At 39.1% G+C, this 20,009-nt stretch overlaps 2 protein-coding genes and 1 long non-coding RNA gene across 11 annotated transcripts in view; 2 read left to right on the top strand and 1 right to left on the bottom strand.

Moving 5' to 3' along the window:
- itga3b (integrin, alpha 3b) overlaps positions 1–1,962 on the top strand; it is a 39,614-nt gene extending 37,652 nt beyond the window's left edge. For 2 of the 6 annotated variants that reach the window (XM_025057475.1, XM_025057472.1), the window contains one exon: positions 182–1,962. In XM_025057475.1, coding sequence (XP_024913243.1) covers positions 182–349 — 168 coding nt within the window. In that variant the 3' untranslated portion in view covers positions 350–1,962. The remainder of the gene's footprint in view (positions 1–181) is intronic. The other 4 variants (XM_025057471.1, XM_017034746.2, XM_025057474.1 and 1 more) reach the window with 2 other exon arrangements.
- ace (angiotensin I converting enzyme (peptidyl-dipeptidase A) 1) overlaps positions 627–20,009 on the bottom strand; it is a 20,721-nt gene continuing 1,338 nt past the window's right edge. The window contains exons 2-25 of the mRNA XM_008314773.3: positions 16,695–16,862; positions 16,442–16,529; positions 15,339–15,482; positions 14,586–14,777; positions 14,054–14,151; positions 13,806–13,975; positions 12,758–12,981; positions 12,513–12,657; positions 11,917–12,015; positions 11,060–11,182; positions 10,777–10,982; positions 10,223–10,359; positions 9,928–10,086; positions 9,333–9,420; positions 8,995–9,138; positions 8,284–8,475; positions 8,098–8,195; positions 7,815–7,987; positions 5,719–5,942; positions 5,426–5,570; positions 5,190–5,288; positions 4,921–5,043; positions 4,337–4,521; positions 627–3,049 (exon numbers count right to left, since the gene is read on the bottom strand). Coding sequence (XP_008312995.1) covers positions 2,853–3,049; positions 4,337–4,521; positions 4,921–5,043; positions 5,190–5,288; positions 5,426–5,570; positions 5,719–5,942; positions 7,815–7,987; positions 8,098–8,195; positions 8,284–8,475; positions 8,995–9,138; positions 9,333–9,420; positions 9,928–10,086; positions 10,223–10,359; positions 10,777–10,982; positions 11,060–11,182; positions 11,917–12,015; positions 12,513–12,657; positions 12,758–12,981; positions 13,806–13,975; positions 14,054–14,151; positions 14,586–14,777; positions 15,339–15,482; positions 16,442–16,529; positions 16,695–16,862 — 3,621 coding nt within the window. The 3' untranslated portion in view covers positions 627–2,852. The remainder of the gene's footprint in view (positions 3,050–4,336; positions 4,522–4,920; positions 5,044–5,189; positions 5,289–5,425; positions 5,571–5,718; positions 5,943–7,814; positions 7,988–8,097; positions 8,196–8,283; positions 8,476–8,994; positions 9,139–9,332; positions 9,421–9,927; positions 10,087–10,222; positions 10,360–10,776; positions 10,983–11,059; positions 11,183–11,916; positions 12,016–12,512; positions 12,658–12,757; positions 12,982–13,805; positions 13,976–14,053; positions 14,152–14,585; positions 14,778–15,338; positions 15,483–16,441; positions 16,530–16,694; positions 16,863–20,009) is intronic.
- LOC112487304 (uncharacterized) lies at positions 6,640–16,500 on the top strand. 4 transcript variants are annotated; one of them, XR_003050277.1, is made up of 5 exons: positions 6,640–6,862; positions 7,836–8,009; positions 8,291–8,491; positions 12,506–12,640; positions 16,445–16,500. It is a non-coding gene; the product is annotated as an uncharacterized LOC112487304 (long non-coding RNA). The 4 variants fall into 4 exon arrangements; XR_003050276.1 differs by lacking the exon at positions 16,445–16,500 and adding an exon at positions 13,870–14,004; XR_003050274.1 differs by lacking the exon at positions 16,445–16,500 and adding an exon at positions 13,812–13,892 and having other exon boundaries at positions 12,506–12,649.

Below are 20,009 nucleotides of genomic sequence, written 5' to 3'. Positions count from 1 at the left end.
TTGGACACACCTCTTTTAGCAGGTTCTGGTTCTCTCTGTTATCTAACCATTATTTTCTCAGCTTTTAAAAACCAAAATCTCCTTCCTCAGCCGTCACACATGAACCCAGGTTCCCCTGCAGTTTAAAAGCATACTCTCTAACACCTCTCCCTCCCTTTTTCTCCTCTCTTCTCCCATCCAGCTTGGATTCTTTAAACGGTCCATTTATTACCGGATGATGCCGAAGCACCAAGGGGTGAAGATTCGCAGGGCTGAACGCTATCAGTTCAATCTGGGTTTTCAGCCCGAGGAGCCACAGAAAAAGTATTGGATCACCAACTGGACCGAGACACAGCATTTCTACTACTGAGGCCTTCAACTCTGAGTCCTGAACCCATCACCTGCAGTCACACTGTCACAGGCCAATAAGAGAGCACTGGGCTCAGTAGAGCCACATGGATGGACCATTGAAAAAAGTGAACTTTTTCAATTAATATTATTAATATTTTTATTAGAATATTTGGTGCAATATACTGAACATTTTCAGAGATTGTAATTTTGTTGATGTTTTTTAAACAAATGCTGTCTTGTACAGAGGGAATTGAGGTTGCGTTTGAGATTTGTTTGTCCTGATTTTATGAACTGAAGTTATTGGAGTTTTCTCTTTTTTTTTTTTACAACAAATTTATTCTGTCTGCCTGTTAGGGTCCCCACACTGGTCATCATGAATGACCAGTGTGGGTACACACCGGTCATCGTGACCTTTTTTTTTTCAACTGCTCTTACTACACAGAGGTCATAATCTGTTGTGGTATGTGTGAAAATGTGAAAATGTGGTTGTGAATGTTCACAGCTGTGTTTGACAGACTACATTACAGGGGAATCACTGTTTGTATTTAATCCACCTGTAAAACACAACAAGCACAAAACTGGAGTTGAAATAGTTCCTTCCTGGTATTTCATTGGCTGACCATTTCTAGGGATTCCTGAAAAGAAAAAAAGGAAGACACAACGCATCAGACACACAAGAGTTAAAGTGTCTGCTCAGCACAACACGGCCCTGCTAGTGCTGGGTTTCAAACCTGGCAGTTCACCAATTACGAGCCTGACCTTTCATGGCCTGTCCAATGAAAAAACTGGGTTAAGAAAAGTGGGAGAAGAAAGTTACCTATATCTGATAAACAAACACCCACAAGAACCTCTTCTAAGGCTATATTTTAGTTGTTTTTTTTTATGCAACAATATATTTACCTTCAAACAACAAACCTATTGGAAGCCTTGGACATTTGTACTGTCCTTTGACATATCCCTGGTTTCAAGGATAGACTACAAAGTACAAAAATGCAGTACAATTGGGCAATGGGCTTTTTTATTTCCCAGCTGGACATGTTTTATTTGTCCTCATTAAATTTTCCCCTGCAACAATTTGACCAACAATAGAATTCTGTTTGTATATTAAATGATTCTATAGCGCAGTTTGTAAAAACATGCTGTTTCTTTCGTTTCACACTAAAAATATGTATCTACCTGGATTATGTTAAATGTATCACATTCAGGGAGTCACAACACTGGATGTCCAAAGACTTGATATTGTAAGCTTCTGTGTATTCTCACCGTGCATTATGGATGAATTAATGTTGAATTTTGATGTTGGATGTTTGATGTTGTTCTGTCCCTAAGCTGCGACAGTACAGACACTTGGATTATTTCAGAGCCGTCATGGCTGATCAGCAGCACTGATGACAAACTGGATAGAGAAAAGCCAGTGAACCATCTCTGAAGTGTTGCATTACCCTTCGTGCCCATGCTACCTGAGAGCCAACACTTCCCCCGTTGTTGACTGTGCCTTCACTGAGGCTCCATTGACTCTGTGAGTAAGGAAGGGAGGGGCTGAAACCTCTGCACCGACTCTGTTCACTGTGGTGATGTTGAGGCTATTTTGTAAAATGTGCAGTTTTGATGTCATTAAATTGTTTTCACATGCTCGAGTTCAGTTCTTACCAGTAGATGATGTGTTCTACATCACTGGCCACTTCACTGGGTGTATCTTGGTATTGTTCACACATGGTGCCAGTTTTTAGTGGGTAACTAGAAGTGTGAGGTGGTGGTTTCTCACGCAACAAAAATACTTTCTGTGGTTGTTTTCTTTTATTACCTTTCTGGGGGTTTTTCCAGGACAAAATTTGTGCTATTAAAGAAATTCCCCTCTGTCTTTAACCCCCTTCAATAACACAGCACAAACTGGAGCAGGTAAATAACATTAGGAACAAACAAACAACATTATATGTATCCAATTTAGCTGTAATAGGTACCTGGATTTGATTAAATAAGCAAGTAAATAAAATGTAGGTTGAATAAACAAATACGATTGTATTTAAAGCCATCAAGAGCATGCCAAGAAGTAGCTAATATTAAGCTAGGAACTAAGTCGCCTAAGAAAAATTTGCAATTTAAAGCATTTTGCAAGGTGACCATGACTATATACAATACAATAAACTTCAGCATGTATAGCAACACAGACTGAAAATGTATTTCCATTTTTTTATTGTAGAAATGTTTGGGGTTTAAAAAAAAAAGAAAAAATCCAAAATGCTTATACAATGAGCAAGTTTACATTCATTTTAAAACTGTGTTTCTCTGGAAATATTACAAATAAATTACAAAATAGTAATGTTCTCTCTTGCATAGGCACAACGAAACGTGTTGACTAAGGTGTACAACATATATACAAACTAGAGAGAGGGGGGAAAGAAAAATCAGACTTGATCAGGAGTGTTTTACAGCACACAAACGCTGATGTTCACATCGAGGCTGGTACTGTGGTAGTTACAGTGAGTCCGACTTTGCATTTTTCTCTTTGTCTTGACGTGATTTTACTTGAGCTCCATGGAGGACAAGCTCTTCCTGGACTTTTTTGCTTTCTTGTACTTGTAGGCAACCAGGATGGTGGCGACCAGAAGAACCAGGCCAAGCACTAGAAGGATCCACTGTCCAGCTACAGCAGCTGCTTTATCCACACTCATACCCAGGAAGTCCACTTTATTGGATTCAACCACTTTTTCCTGTTCACCTAAAATTACAAAGCAAATACACTGTAAGGATTTTATTTTTACACTTTGATGGAATTTTTGTCATTCATGGGCACCACCATTTTGCATCAAGCGCAGAATAATTCTGAGGAAGAATGTTCATCGGTAGTAAATTAGCCAGTAGGTGACAGTAATGCAAAGTAAAGAAAACAAATATCCATGAAAAACCAGTAAAGTAATATCTTTTAACTGACCAAAGTTAAAACAAAATTCAGAAAATTCAGGTTCAAGTCCACCAGCTGACAAGTCACCACTGAGGTTCTCTGATCATGGCACCGTCCCCACTCTCTGCTCCCCCTTAAAGCTGCCCACTGTTCACTTTGGTGATGGGTTAAAAGCAGAGGTCACATCTGGTTGTGTGCAGTGGTGAGCTCTATCACAGTGACAAGGAGTTCACTTTCCTACTTTCTTTTAAAGTCGTTGCAAACAAAATTGAAGTTCAAGTCATTTAGAAAAAGATGCATTAAATCGACATTTCTAAAAAATAAAGTAAAAATTAATACAATTTTGTCAAGGAATAGGTTACAAAGATAATGTACTTGCTAGCCAATAAAATAGCTAAAACTAGAAAAGAAGTTCGACTGTAGCTAAAGGTAGCTACAAACAGCAGAAATTATCAAATGATTTTAAAATGCCGTAATATTTTAAAAAAACATGTTATTATCATTTGTTCTTCTGTCTAACAGAGGTCATTTATAAACTGGTTACTATGTTCTTGAGGACTTTGAGGTGCACAACAACAGCTTGAATCCAAACGTCTGCAGCTGCACAGGCTCCTTCTATCACACTGCTGCTGCTTTTATCAAAATAATCCCAAACGATATTAAAGATGGTGTGGTCTGGAAAGACAAGCAAAGAGAGAACAAACTCTAAACAATCCACCTTTTGCCTCCTTTAGAGATAACAGGGTGTGGAGTCAGTCATGTTCAACAACAGCCGTGCGTCTCCTCCTGTTCTCACTATCTTTAACTGAGAAGGTCATTAATATTATCTTTTCACCTCTTTCACCAGGATCTCATCAGTAAAGCCAGACCAGCCGGAGATCGATTTCACCGTGTAATGTTAAGAGGAGGAAAATCCCCCACCCAAAAAAAAAACAAAGAAAAGAAAAGAAAAATGAGTGCCACTGTGAGGGGCTTTTGTGCATTTCATCCTGGGATAGAGTTCAAACCCCATTTGGCTTGAAGGTTGGAGAGGTAATTAAAACTCAAACCTGCAGCTTCTTTTCTACGTGTGAGTGTGAATGTATAAAAAGTATGACGACATACTCCCAGGTCTCCAGTCGTAGTCAGGCCACCCACGAACATCTCTGTTCTTGTTATTCTCTAACTCCAGCCACTGGATGAGGGGTTGGAAGTACTCCATGAGAGGCTGGGCTGTCATTTTGGGCTGGCCCGTGATCATGGTCATGGCCTCAGGCCAGGGTTTACTGAAGCCCTGCTTCATCACGTCACTGCAGACACAACGACAGCAGCTCAGTGAAAGAGAGAATCAGTGTTTGCTGGAGATAATTACACACTTGTGCCACTGCCTGCACGTAGACACGTAGTGTTATAAGTAGTCATCACCTACAACATAATTATTATAGATTTTGTTTTACAGTTAAGAATTTTTATAATACATACTTCAGGGAACAGAAAATTAAAGTATCAACTTTAATTCCTTTCTTTAACTGAATTCATCACAAAATGTTCACCTTGGTCTCACAAAAAAAAAATCTGATCTCTGAATTCTAGATTCTGAACTTAAGACCATTTCTAACAGTTCAACTGCATGGCTCTAATCCTAATCTACATTTTGGATGAAGGATTAGATATACAGAACAACGCTGATGGATTGAGTGTGTACTGACCCCAGTAGCTTCCCAGCTTCTTTAGACTTGTAGATGTCACATGTATGGAGAGGACCCTCATGTTTGGCAGCCTCACACAGAGCTTTGTGGAACTGGAACTGGATGATGAAGCTGACAAAGTACCTGCAGGAAGAGCAACAACTTCAGGTTATTGTATTAATGTGACTGTAGGCAGGTTTGACTGTAGTCTTATCTGTTTGTGATTTAGTAGGCATTATTAAAGCAGCTATCACTCCTTCAATTATCTATATTGGATCAGCAGAATCTACCTGACATAAGGCACATTAGCAGGGATGTGGAACTTTGCCCCGGGGTCAAAGTCGTCCTCAGTGCGGACTGTAGGAGGACACAGTCCCTGGTACTTCATCCTGTTGGGCAGAGATGCTAATCTGGTTAATTAAAGTCAATCATTGACTAATGGAACTGTTTATCAAGCAATCAACAGTCATCTTTACATTTTTTACATGTAATAAACCTTCTTGTATCAGCAGCCCGTGAACTCTACCTGAGGTTCCACCACTCCTTGTTGTACTCTGACGAGGGTATGCGTCCATCGAACACTTTCCATCTCCACTGGTCCATCAGGAACCCGAAAGGTAGGAATGCAATCTTGTCCAGAGCCATGCTCATCAGGAAGTTGATGTCGCTCTCTAAAGTAAATTTTGTTCACAGAGCAGACAATTAGACCAGACCTTTTGCTACTGCTCAAAATGTCACTATTGGTTCTAAACAACATCAACTAGGTAATTATAAAAGAGCCAACTTTTAAGTGAGAACAAAAAAGTCAGTTCCACCCACCGTGGTTGCTCTCCACTTTGTCCAGGAGACCAATGCTGTGCAGATGTTTGGGTGTTGACACTGACAGTGCCAGTACATCGCCAATGGCCTCATGGAACCCAGGATTGGCCCCGTCACGGAACGACACGGGCTGCTCTTTGTACTGCAAGAAGTACTGGACGTGGCCCATCTCATGGTGCACGGTGATCAGGTCGTCCATGGTGATCACTGTGCACTGTTTGATCCTGGAGACACAGGTGAGATAAAACAAAACAAAAAACTAAAATTCTACATCCTGCCAGATTTCATATGTGTACTGCTGCTACAGGTGACATGGATTGTGCTAATTCATAATTTGGTATTTTTTCCATTTTGGGCTACTTTTTATTTGGAATTAGCCCTTTTTCATCTCGACTTCAAATATCTACCGTAATTTCCGCACTATAAGGCACACTTAAAAACCTGTAATTTTCTCAAAAATCGACCGTGCGCCTTATAACCCGGTGCGCCTTATGTATTACTTCTGGTTGCGAGCCAACAATGACGTTTAACTCTGTTATCACAATTAGAAGATGCTCACCAACAAGTATTACAGTACGGTTGGGTAACCCAAATCCGTGCAACGTCGCTTCGTGCTTCCAAACACCCAAAGACTCTGAGTTGTGTTTTTGTATTGTCGATGTATGGTGCGATGCAGGAACTCTTTTTATTTCTCCTTTTTTTTTTTAATCGATACAGGAAAAACACACACTCTCTGCAAAACAACATCCGCACGGAACAGAGTCAAACCATCCAGAACAAAATAGTGACAACCGATTGACTCTGGAGGGGCCAACAACAGCGTCCTCCAGTGTCCAACTTAGGTCACTACCTTTTCCACAAATCTGCGTCCCTATTGATCTGCGACTCCATGCACGTCCATCTCACCGATATTGTCAAAACTCAAGTGAATCGATCTAATTCGGGGCTTGCCATCATTCCGGGTGGATTAACCACAGAATTCCAATCGCTAAATATTTGTGTTAACAGGGGCGTTTAAAGTTAAATTGCGAGCCGCGTGGGAGTATCGGATGACTGAAGGCGAACACATATTCACCAGGCCACGAGGCAACGCCGGACGGGTTACGCCACTATCAGCCAGTGGATCGTGGAAGCCTGGGCAAAGGTATCAGTCTCAAATGTTTCACGAAAGCCGGAATCATCACTGAACAGCTAATTAACAGCAACGAGACTGACTCGGATGCAGACTCGGACATGCTTGATTGTTCCGCTTAATTATTTCGCTGACTGTTTTGCTTCGCTTAATGCGCCTTATAACCTGGTGCTCCTTTTTTATGAATATATTCCCGTTCATGATATTGCGCCTTATAGTCCGAAAAATACGGTAATTAAAAGTGTTTAATTAGATAACTTTAGCTACTGTAACTTCCGGACTATTGAGCACACCTGAAGCCGCACCCACTAAATTTAAAAAGAAAAAAATAATTGTAATATATAGGCTGTACTTTTCTATAAGCTGCAGGTGTCCACGTTATAACATGGGATATTTACACACAAATATATATATATTTTTAGCCCCGACCGTAGTTGGAATGGACAGGGGAGACTTAATGATCTGCTCCAGGTCCAAAGCTAACATTAGCTCCGGGGCCAACTCCCTTCACTCTGTGCTCGTCCGTAGCAGAGGTAAACAGAAACAGGGAAGTTGGGGTCTTTATTATCTGCCACACCGAGCACAACAGAACATAAACAGCGTTTTAACAGCTCCTGTATAACCGACTCACGCTTCAACATGACAAGGCGACAACTGCTCTCACCTATCACGACCGTTCTCTCTCGAGCGCCCCACGCACATGTAAGCACCACCCATTCACAGGCAGACATACGCTACTAGTGTAACACACTGTAGCCTACCAAGTCATTGATCGCTAGCGGTATGAACTTCATTAACCCGTAAAAATTCATGAATTAGCTGCATCATTGTTTAAGCCGCAGGGTTCAAAGCGTGTGAAAAAACTTAGCAGCTTATAGACCTGAAATTACGGTATTTATGCTTTTAGGTGCTGAGTAATTCTGTTCTATTTGATATACAATGAAACAAAAACCTGTGGACTGACCTGAAGTCTTTCCTGTTGTAGAAGTCCCAGGCAGAGGCATGACACACAACCTTACGCCCATCCTCAGGCTTTTCCAGCATGGATTTATCCCAGAATTCTTGAGGCATTGGCAGCAAACCAAGAGAAGTAAAGAACCGGTCTGACTCATTGAACATTTTCACAGCATTCCACCCCTGGAAATAAGAAGGAATTCAGGTAAATCCATAAAAAACACAAACACACACACACACAAACACACACACACATAAAAAAAAGAAGCAACCGAGTTAGTTGTTAGGTGTACCTGGGCTACCATTGCTGGTGTTGCATCAACCTGTGTGGCGTCTGGGTAAGGCATGACCAGATCCATGATTCCGGACCATGTCTGGGCCCACATGTTGCCTGAATAGACACACATCTGGTCAATTCCTTTGTTTCTAAGATCTAGAAGTTTAAATACAGACTTTCTGCATGTTTTTATTTCACACACCAAGCAGATGAGCAGGAATCGGTCCCTTCAGGTTGACATACTTGGCACCGTACTTTTTGTACAAAGCTCTACGGACATAAGCGTGGACGTTCTGGTAGAGTGGCTCCAGCTCCAACCACAGAGTCTCCAGGTCTTGCTCAAAGGTTGGGGATTCATACAAGGAACGCCAGAAAGCTCCGTTATCAGGGTGACCTACAGAAAGACACAGGTGAGACTCTCTTTTTTTTCTTAAGCACAAAACATTTTTATGGCCTGATCTCTGATCAGAGATCAGATGTATTTCTTAAAAGGGTTTTTACATATAAGTGAACTCATGAGGGATTAATAAAGTTCTATCTATCCATCCATCTATCTATCTACTGTATGTTATTAAGCTTCTTTTGGCTAATTTTAGCTTTAGCTGCTAAATTCTAGCTATCTTTTAGTCACCTATTTCCTGTTTATAATTAGCAGTGGATGTGTGTTTTGTAAATGTGCTTATTCGGGTCAAGTTATGCTGTTGTTTTGGCTAAAATCTGGTTTCTATGTTTATATTTACTTTTATTATTTGGCTAATTTGTCCTTTCTCATGTCGTGTGTATGAAAACTACATTTTTGCTTTATTTACTCACAACACTTTTGGCTAATGCCCTTCATCTACTTGTAGCTATATGTTTGGTTTACAATACCTAAAATGATATATTCAGTCATTTTGTGGATTTAATCCCGTACCGTTGAGTTTGGCAGCTTTATTGGCCAGTTCCACATATCTCTTATAATCCTGACGAAGGACTTTCCCAGCAGCGTCTCTCCATCCTTTCCAGGCAAATAACAGCTCGTCATAATCTCTGGACTCCGCCATGATCTTCTGTAGGTCTGGAACACAGCACACTCATCTTAGCCATTGCTCTGCAATTATTGTTTCCTTCTTCAATGGTTTTATTAGGAAAGAAAAATCAACTGTTATAGATTGTAGTTTTAAAGGGGCCTGAAAATGTGAATTCTAATTTCTTTTAGGGATACTAAATCTGATTTAATGTTCAATTTGTCACGTGTTTCCTGGTTCCTACCTGGATCCAGTGGGTGACAGGTGCCGTTGGCTCTGCAGACCTCAGCCACACTGTACTTGGTCTCCATGTCAGACAGGAGAGTATTGTACTGGACAAGTAAAATCATTACACCCAGTGTTACTGAATGGTATAAACTGCTAGAGTATTGTTGTACAGCAAATTAATTAGTATTTTAAATGTAATATTTGAAGCAGATATCTACCAATAATAGCTTTTTATCTGAGGTTTTATAGCAAACGCAGGAAAAAATACTTAAAAGTTGCTAAAATGTTGGCTTACAAACTGGCTTTAAGAAACTGAAAGTTTTGTACACAGTTAATGAAATAAAAAAGCCCCCGAAGTGAACACCAAATATAGGCCAATAACTATAGTCATAAACTAAGAGAAAAATGCTTAAAATGATTCTACTTGGAGAAGTAAACTACTGTCGATGTGAGCCAAGAAGACAAACAAAACGTCTTAAAATAAAAAATGTAAGTGAGCAAACATGTAAAGGTTTTACCTAAAGACCTGCAGTACTGTAAACAAATGTAATTTGTTTCGTAATAATCCTAAAACGCTTAAAAAATGATCAAACTAAATGTTTGGCTCTTACATCTTCCAGCTCAGCAGGGCTCAGTGCTGCTCGTTCAATATCACTCAGTTTCTCTATAATTCGTTTTACTGAGGGGTCCTGGAAGTCAGTGGTGTCGAACTGGCGAGCCTTCAGTCCATACGTCAGAGTGTGGTTTGCCATGGCCAGGTTCTTGTCCAGCTAAGGAGGAATAATGAGAAAAACTCCTTCAGGTTTACTGTGAGATGGTTTAAAAAGTTGTTGGCTTTATGAACATGTGCCCTCCCACCCCACCCCAGCCCCGCTTCCCAGATGTTTGTTGTCAGTGTGGACTCACCATGGCTTGTTTGTTGGCCTCATTGATATCAGTGTTGTATTTCCAGGAGGCTTCAGTGTAAGCATTCCACACCACCTCTGCTGTGCTGTTGTACTCAGCCAGGAACCTCTTAGCATCCAACTCATCGGTAATCTTATCTGTGAAAATACAAAAATGCACACACATTTCACACGTGTTAGCTACTACATGCGTATTTAATGGAATATTTCTGGACTTTGAGTAAAAAAAATTATATTTTGTCCCTATATATATATATATATATATATTTACTTTATGGCTAAGTGAATAAAGGACAAATCTATTTTTGACTACACTACCTTTTTTTAACCAAGCTTTTGACTAAGCATTTTTAGCATTTTTTTTTTCTATAGAGAAAACATTTGATTTCATCAAAACTTTAGATGAACTGAAACTTCATGAAACTTCAATCTCTCTTTCTCATGACGATTTTTAGCCATGTGTTATTTTCCTTTAGTTATCTTTAGGCTCACCGTTGCTGTTTTTAAAAATCTATATGTTCCACAGTCATTTGAATAAAACCTTTATCATCTTACCAATATCTTCAGGGTAGCCCTCTGGAATGGGTGGAACCCAGTTAAAGTCAGGCCAACCTAGGGTTTCGTCTTTATTCTGCTCCTCCAACCATGTAATAACAGGCTCAAAATACTTCATCAGGGAGGTGGCGTCCATCTTGTTGGTTCCTATAGCCTCCTGCAGAACCTCAGGCCAAGGTTTAGAGGAACCTGCTACAAGTACCTTCCTGTAGCAGTAACACATTCTTACTGTAAATAAATCTGTAACTGTGGAGGATTCATGACGCAAGGTGAGATTACATACTTTAGAATGGCTCCAGCCTCTTTGGACTTGTAGATGTCACATGTATGCAGAGGACCTGTGTGTTTGGCAGCCTTACACAGTTTTTCATGAAACTGGAACTGAAGGATGAAGCTGACGAAATATCTGCAAGATCAAACAATAGCTTAGCTCCCTTAGCACAGAGAAAACAAAACAATAAATCAATGATTTCAAAATCATCTGGGGACTAACTTTAAGCAGTTGCCATCTTTTATGTTTTTTTTTTGTTTTTTTTTAATTTGGCTAACTTTTAAAAGTTTTATAGCCTTACTTCTTTCTTGGGCTAAGTTTTATTATGATTTTCTACTAAATGTGCTAATTCCAAATATTAAGCTATTGGCAGTTTTAAGGGCTCTTTTGGCCTACTTGATTAACTTTTGTTTATTTGTTTGCTAATTTCTCAGCTCTTTGGCTAACATCTATCCATTTATGATTCTATTTCAGGTATTATATGGCTAATTTAATAATTTCAATAAATGGAAGTGCTTTTTCTGTCTCCTAACTATTTTGTAAAAAAGAAAATACTAATGTTGGCAGAGCATTGTTCATTCCTAACTAAACAGAACCATATGTTAGACAAATAAAATATGTTGAAATGCTTTACCCATGTTGGACTTTAAATTAAAGCCACAGCAAAGCCAAGGCACTATCACATTACAGACTGTGGCAAAAAGTCTTTGGTCAGTTCAGCTTTACATCACAACAACATGTTAGATTCTTCAGCCAGATGTTGGGAGTTCACACACAGTGTTGTACTTTACATACAATTCAGTGTGTGATTTTAGTGTATGCTGTACACGGGAGTGTGTTGCAAGGACGCTGTTGTGTTTGGATGCTACCTGATGTAAGGCGTGTTTCCAGGGATGTGGTATTTGGCCCCAGGATCAAAGTGCTCCTCAGTACGTGCAGTGGGGGGGCAGATTCCCTGATACTTGGTCCTTCAGAAACACAAATCAGAACCAGATGATCACACTGTCTGTTTACACACACTGAGGAAACATGTTAGCTAGCCCGTAAAGATTGTTTTTGAGGGTTATGTCTGAGTGTGGGACTGAGAGTTCTCAACACCAATCTTCATACATGTCAGCCAGTTAAATCACACTTTTGGCTGTTTTTTCTCCCATCATTAGTAGTTAAGGTCACACACTCCTAAATGTTTCAGTGTTCAGTGTACTGACCCACTAGTGGGCCTCGCTATTAGCTATTTACGGCTGATGTTCAAGTTAGTTTTTTGGTGTTAACTATCTGGTTAAGCTAATCAGATGTTGTTAAATTATATGGGTTAGGTTCAGTATTTTAAGAATTTATTTTCTAGATTTTCTTTTTCTATCCTTTAGCTACTGGTCTGTCTTTTAGTTGCTTAGAGTTTAGTGAGACCTAAACTTCAAGTTTTCTTACAGTAAATTAATAGATGTTTGTTTTTTTAAGGTCATACCTGAGGTACCACCATTCTGAGTTGTATTTCTCTGGAGGAGTTTGTCCACTGAACACACCCCACCTCCACTGGTCAATGAGGTAACCAAAAGGAAGGAAGGCGATCTTCTCCAAAGCCATCTTTAACAGGTAGTTCAGGTCAGTTTCTGAAAGTGAACAGTGTATTTATTTATTTATTTTTTCAAAGAATTTCACATCAGATAATGACTTGTGCAGTTTAAAGAAAAATCCTTTCAATGCTATTACCATTATTGGAAGAGGGATCATCTAGCAGGTTGATGGTGTGAAGGTGTTTGGGTGTAGAAACTGACAAAGACAACACGTCTCCAATCGCCTCATGAAAACCAGGGTTGGCTCCACGACGGTAGCCCACAGGCTGATCTTTGTACTGCAGGTAATACTGGATGTGACCCATCTCATGGTGCACAGTGAAGAGCTGCTCCATGGTCACTGTGGTGCACTGCTTGATTCTAAATGGGAATAAAGGGGAAACTCATGGTTGGAATGCTGGGGAAAAATTCCAACTTTAGATCAGGTATCACTAGTGTCCATCCTGATGACCATCTGACCATCATGTGGGGCCAAAACTTACTTTTAATGGTAACCATTAGAATTTTTGTTAGCAAGACTACTACTACTACTGTATTAATAGTAGCAGAATTACAGTAGCAGTAGCAACAGTAGTGGTTATTTATTACTTAATAATGTCATTTTCTAATTGTATCTTGGCTTTGAGGAACAACATTTAGTTAACCTCCTAGGCTAACTTTGATAAATGTTTGCTAACTCGATTGTTAACTCAAAAGATAACCAGCACTATATTTCCCGCTTTGTTGCTAAAATTTTAATCTTGATCGTTTTTGACACATAAATTAATGTGTAATTGTATTTTTGTTTGATTTCTGTTGATATTTTTATTCAGTCCTCATGTCATTGGTAGTGAATAGTAAAGATATCTTGATACGTTTAGGCTCTTTACAGCCAATCTTTTACTTTTTCATTTTTTTCATTTTGTTTTCTTTTTTTTACATCTTATGTGACAGATTTTTTAATTATATTTTATTTATATTTTTATTTGTTTTCATTAGCTGTCATAACCAATCATAGTGGCTAACATTCTGCCTTTTTAGTGTCACCCTTTTAAAATAGCAAATACTTTTCTATTCTAGCTCCCCAAGATACAATAAACTATTCCTATTAACTATTCCATATTTCAATTTTCTATAAACAAAGTTGTGACAGGTTCCAAAATGTATCGTTTTGTTTTTTCTTTTTTTGGCTTTTTACATTTTACCTGAAGTCTTTGCGGTTGTAAAAGTCCCAGGCAGACGCGTGACACACCACCTCTCGACCTTCAGGCTTCTCCAACATGGACTCATCCCAGAATTCCTGAGGCATTGGGTCCAATCCCAGAGAGGTGAAGAACTCCTCAGCCACACGGAACATGTGTGTAGCATTGTAACCCTGTCACAAAGAAAAATATCACGTATAACATCACCAAATCCCTCCGTCGCGGTAGAGGAATCCTATCAACACACTCGCCTGGTTGACCATCTCCTCAGTCACATCCAGGTTGGGTTTCTCTGGAAATGGAATCATCAAACCATAAATGTTGTTCCAGGTCTGGGCCCACATGTTTCCTGAAGGAGGGGAAATACCACACTGTCAAAAGAACTACATTATGTTTTTTAAAAGAGTGGGAAGTAGCTTTATTTATAGTTAAATATACAAACATAGTTTTATGTTATTTTACTGTAACAGTAATATGTTTTTAATGTCTCTTTTAATGTTTGAGAAATTATCTTACAAAGTTTTTGCTGACCTTTAGCTGTTGTCATAGTTTAATCCTAAACTATGAAGCTTTTACTAGGTTTTTTGTCTGGGTTGACTTAGTCATTTAGCTGTTGACCATCTTTAATCATTTTTAATCTAATTCAGTGTGGTTTAACTATGGTTCGCAAGGCTTTTTTTTACTTGATGTTATCATTTAGGCATTTCTAGACCTTCCCTCTTATCAGGGTCTGACCAGTGACTACTTATCACTGACTCAGTGTATTGAACAATATGGAAGTACCTAACAGGTGAGCAGGAATTGGTCCTTTTAGGTTGATGTACTTGGGACCATATTGGTTGTAGAGCTGCCGCCGAACAAAGGCATGTAGGTTTTTGTACAGTGGCTCAATGGTCCTGTAAAGTTCTTCCAAGTCCTTTTCAAAAGTCTCAGTCTCGTACCACGATCTCCAGTCTGCACCTGTATCTGAAAATCCTGAAATAAGGAAATGTCAATATTAGTATGACTCATGTCATTATCCATATTGCAGTCAATCCAAATCTCATCTCTACTAGAGACTGGCACTCATTACTTAAAAACAGGGGGACTCGAACACAAAGCCCTGTTGATGCAAACCACTTAAATTTATTTGTCTGACTTGCAGTCTGACTTAATGTACTTGGTGCTTGACTCAGTCTTTCCTACCTCTGACCTGGACTCAAATCAGACTTAATTCACAGCCTAAGGACTGAACTTGACTCAAACATTCCTCAAAGACTTGGATTTGGACTTACAAACAAGCTCAAAACTGCTTGCCAAATAAGACAAAAGTATGACTTGCAACTTAATGACTGTAAAAGACTTTTGACAACTTGAAATTGGCTATGGCTTCATCATGCAAAGTATGAAAATAAAATGTTGTTTCTTAAAAGTGACTTCAACCGTCAGTGTTAGCAAACTGTTTCTAATAGCTGCACTAAAGATCATGTCTGTCCAATCCAAAAAAGTCTGATGTTAATACTCTTACAGAATAAATGGTGTTTCCAATGTTCTTACCATCAGCTTGTGAAGCATTGTTGCTGAGCTCCACAAATCTGGGGTAGTACTCCTTCAGAGGGACCCCTGATGCATTGTGCCAGCCCTCCCAGGCAAACAGCAGCCTCTTGTAGCTCCTAGAGTTGGCCATGATGTCTGTGAGTTCTGTGGAGAATGGGGAAATATCTCAAGAGGTTACGTTATTTGTAATTAGTGTTTTCTGTCAAGTAATGGAATGGGAAATCTGCTTTATCTGCACACATTATCTTTAGGAAAATCAGATGTGATTTATGGAGACTTAAAGGTATTTCCAGGCTTGGGGCAAAACACAATTTGTCTTAAATTTTGAAAAAGGAAGAAGTGGGAAATTGAGGTGAAGCGAGGTGAAGAGAAAGTTTGTTATTGTAATAATGACGGTAATAAAAAAAATCACCCAGAACTTGGCTTTTGACCTGGCAATCCACTGATACAAAATGTGCAAATGTTTTTGTATTCTTCTGTGCTATCTTTGCTATCCTTTAGCAATGTTATGTAAATTTAACTCAACTCAGCTCATTTGCATTCTTCTTTTAAAGTGGTTGCATTTTAGCATTAATAATTTTTTGTAAACTTTGCAAATAATTTCTGACGATTTAATTAGTCGAGAATTATTTTATTATTTTCTATATATAAACTGCTCGGCTTACATTTGGTCATTTTCTTTTTTTTTTTTTTTTTTTTTTTTTTTTTTGTAGCTTGTTGCTCATTTTCTAACTCCACATTGTACCAGTTATAGATTGTTTGTTTTTTCCAGGAAAATTACATCCAGTGGAATTAGGAGGTTTGAGTGCACTTGTCATAGTGTCTGAGTTGCTGATCATTTCACACATCCATTATCGTACACAATGCAAATGTATAAGTTCACATCTACTAAACTTCCTTTGGAGACTTTCCTGAAGTCATTTTGTCCATCCTGTTACTCTTCCTGCGCCTGATAACATCATGACCACTTTCAACTGTTTTTCTTCCTCCACCTCCCATTTCTCCACTGTTATTCCAGTGCTGTTCCTTCTAGAGAACACACACACAAATCTGTAACATTTTCACCCTCAATGCAAACATGCTTTTCTGTCTTTTGTACTCACCAGGTTCTAGGCTCCAGCTGACATTTGGGGATGGATGCACCTTTGCTGTTGAATAGATACTGTCCATGGTGCTGAGGATGGTGTTGTACTGCAGACAAGAAGAAGAGATTTGAAGGTAAAGAAAAAAACATGGCTGCTGAATGTCTTCTTCTTACAAACATCTCTGATTCATCTTTTTCCACAAACATTTAGAAAAATACTTTTATGATGGGTTTTGCATTTAAGGGAGGAGATGTATATAACACATTCTTACCTCTTTCCTTTCGTCTGGGCCAAGGTTGGCGGCTCCCAGTACCTTGATTTTTTCCATCAGTTTCTTTTTATCAGGTAAAAGTGAGTTGAGCGTTTCGTCTGTAAAAGTGACTTTGGCCTTTTTACCCCAGGCTTCAGAGAATTCCTGTTCTTCAAGAGATGCAATTACCTAAAAATAATTAAAAGAAGAAACGTTAGTGAGTTTTGTACGTCTCTAGGTAGAGCTACACAGAATGAGCAGCGTTCATGAAAATGACTCAATTTCTTTGTGGGCAATTGGCTAGCTCAGATTAATAGAAATAGTTTAAATCTGCCTTTGCTGTCCTAGTAAAAATAGTTCTGCAGTACAGTTACTGTTTGAGTAACTCTGGGGTAGTCACAACCGGGAAGATACAAACTACAACATGCTAATAATAACTTTAGACCTAAAACCTATAGCTGATTAGCTGGTATTGAAAACCTAAAAAGCTGAAAAAACCTATAGCTGATTAGCTGGTATTGAATGTTTGCAGTGTAATTTGATAGTTGTCACATTTGCTGCTCTTCTGGACAAACACCTACCACTGGGCCACCTTGCCTCCCACCTGATATCATCAATAATTAGTCACAGTTCTGCATAGAAACCTTGTATTTTAGATTACAAATGACTCAAAGTTTGTTAAGACATACGGTAGCTTAAAGTTAGGAAAGATAGCAGCTTAAAGAAGGCTGTAACTAAGTAGGAAAAACATTACATTGTTTAACCACCACAACATGACTTCACTTGTTGTGCTGTTCACACACCTCTCTGAGATTGACTGAATGCTCTTTCTGTCTGTTAGATGCAAGGACAGAACAGACAAGTGTAGGCTTTAGAGGACTAATAAACAGTACTAGCTGAGACAGGCCCGTTTGGCTTTTTAATCCAGCCCGCCAAACTTGTCCAAATTATGGTATTAATTTAGATTATTGTTATTATACTTCTGCCTTTTCCCCGCATTGTCCGCGTTTCACCGATAGATGGCGTAGAACATGCTAAAAGCATATTAGCCTTTATGCATGACTTTTACATGTAATTTATCTTAGTTTACATGAAGTTGGCATCTATCCGCTCCTGAGCTGGCCCCCGTATCAAATTCTAGGATACACTGAGGCCGGCGAGTCAAAAGGTTTGTCCACACCTGGGCTAAGAGTATGTGTTCGTCACTCACATGAGGACATGTTTATTTGTCGTCTAAATGACCCTCTGGAGCTTTTCTTTATGACGTGAATGTAGAAGGTCATAGCAGGATTTATGTGCGTTTTCTCGGTTTAATATTGTCAGTGCTGAAGGCTGAATGGATGGAGTCAGGGCTCAAGGCTGCAGTAAAGGTGGATTGGCTGAATAATGTGCTCTGCTGCATTGGTGCAACAGTAACCAGTCCTTCAGTCTGTAGTTTTACAACTCAACTTTTATGGTATTATTGAGTGTTGCAATCATGTGTCATGTTAAAAGTAGGAAGTGCTGGGCAAGCGTGACACTTAGTCACATATAAAAATGAAATCATGCAGACTGATGAGTAGGTTCCCACAGCTTTTCTACACACAAACACACACACTGCTCTTTGTGTTTTGTTAGTAGCATTCCCTAGCCCTCTTGCCATTATCCTAACTTTTATAACTATAAAATGTTCCTCATCTAAATCACCACCATTCTGACCATAATTCTGATGCTTTCTCCAAACTAGGTCTTGAACCTCAAAATAACATTTTACTTAATGGGGACATTCAAAATGTCCCCAGAAGACCATGTGTGCCTACAAGTACAGTATAGCTTTACCAGGAGAAAAAAAAACACACACACACACACACACAGAGATAACGACTTGGGAACAACAGTGTTTCCATTGGTGTCCTCTGTTCTAATCATTCATGTCATTAAAATAACAGGAGTGCAGAGCAGCGCTGATGACAGTCAGCTCTTTACAGTATGACCTCTGACCTTTGAGCGCTTCCTCTTTATCTCGTCTTTTTCCAATCTGTATTTCTCTTGCCATCCTGCCTGTGTCCGACCCTATTCTCCTGAGATCATGACACCATTCATGAACACTGAAGATATTTAAAAGAATAATGGCAGCAGTTGTTGTCGTCGCAGGTCTGTACCTTGTTGTTGAATTAGCTGCGGTGTGTGTTTCATCTGTTTCACAGCTTTTACATGTCTGCTCTTAAATTCACTCATTCACTGATTCAAAGAAAATCATTAACTTAGTGTAAAACCTCAGCTTTATTTTAGTGTCACTGGTGTCCAATGTCCAGCTTTGGGTCCAAACCTGGCAATAGTACAGTTTTATCATCCAACGATTTGTTCCAACGACAGAGCAGGGAATTACTTTTAGAATTTGTTGGCAGATGTTTGGAATTTTTTTTTCTATCCCAATTTTTTCCTTTTTTGTGACTTTGGATTTGATATATATTTTGGGATAATGCTTGTAGAGTATTTATGGCAAACCTCTTCTGGCTAAACCGTATCTATTTCAGCTTTAACTTTTAATTAAATCTTTAGATATTTTCTGGTATAATGTTTGGCTATTTTTTATAGAATGTAAAATGTTTCAAAATGTACAATATAATACATTTTTCAGTATTTTGTAATGTGTGTTACTGTAATACTCAGCAGTGGTGCAGTTACACTAGATTATAAATAGCAGCACAGCAAAGTGAATAAATGAGGCTCAGATCTGACTGCAAGCATCAATGCCTCATATTTTAGTCCAAAGTTCAAAGGACATCAGTCACTCCCGTCCACCTTCACCATTTCCTAATGAATCTGATATGATAAGAAGCCATTGATTTGATCTTTATTCTTTTTGATCCTCGACTCTCTCACCTCTGAAGGAGCACCGCCATATGACGATGTTGGCTGCCATGTGTTTGATCATGTGTCTGTAATCTCTCCCTAATCTCAGATTATCTCACTGTGAGAATCTGATGATGCAGCATAAGAGGACTCCAAGCATTGGATAAATTGTCGCTGGTGATTGGGCAATTTAACAAACAACAGTTAATAGATGTTATTGGCTTATTTTTAACCTGCGTGTGTTGTAAATCTCCTGGAAGATGATGAGTCTGTCTCAGCTGAGCAGGAGACGTTCTACAGCTGACCCTGTGGAAACTAGTCCCTACACCTGTTTGGTGAATAGTGAGTGTAGACAGTGTGGTTGGATCCTGCTGTGACAGCTGTCCAAGCAAACCTGACCTGTCCACCCATTGGTTCACTGGACACATAACCGGAGATATGAGTTGAACTGTGTTGCCGTGATACACTCTCTATCATGTTTCCTGTTGGTCTAAATGTTCC

This window comes from Cynoglossus semilaevis, chromosome 8 (assembly GCF_000523025.1).
Source record: "Cynoglossus semilaevis isolate Cse_v1.0 chromosome 8, Cse_v1.0, whole genome shotgun sequence".
Lineage (NCBI taxonomy): Eukaryota > Metazoa > Chordata > Actinopteri > Pleuronectiformes > Cynoglossidae > Cynoglossus > Cynoglossus semilaevis.
The sequence above is the reverse complement of the archived record's forward strand: the minus strand, read 5'-3'. Positions and strand labels throughout refer to the sequence as shown.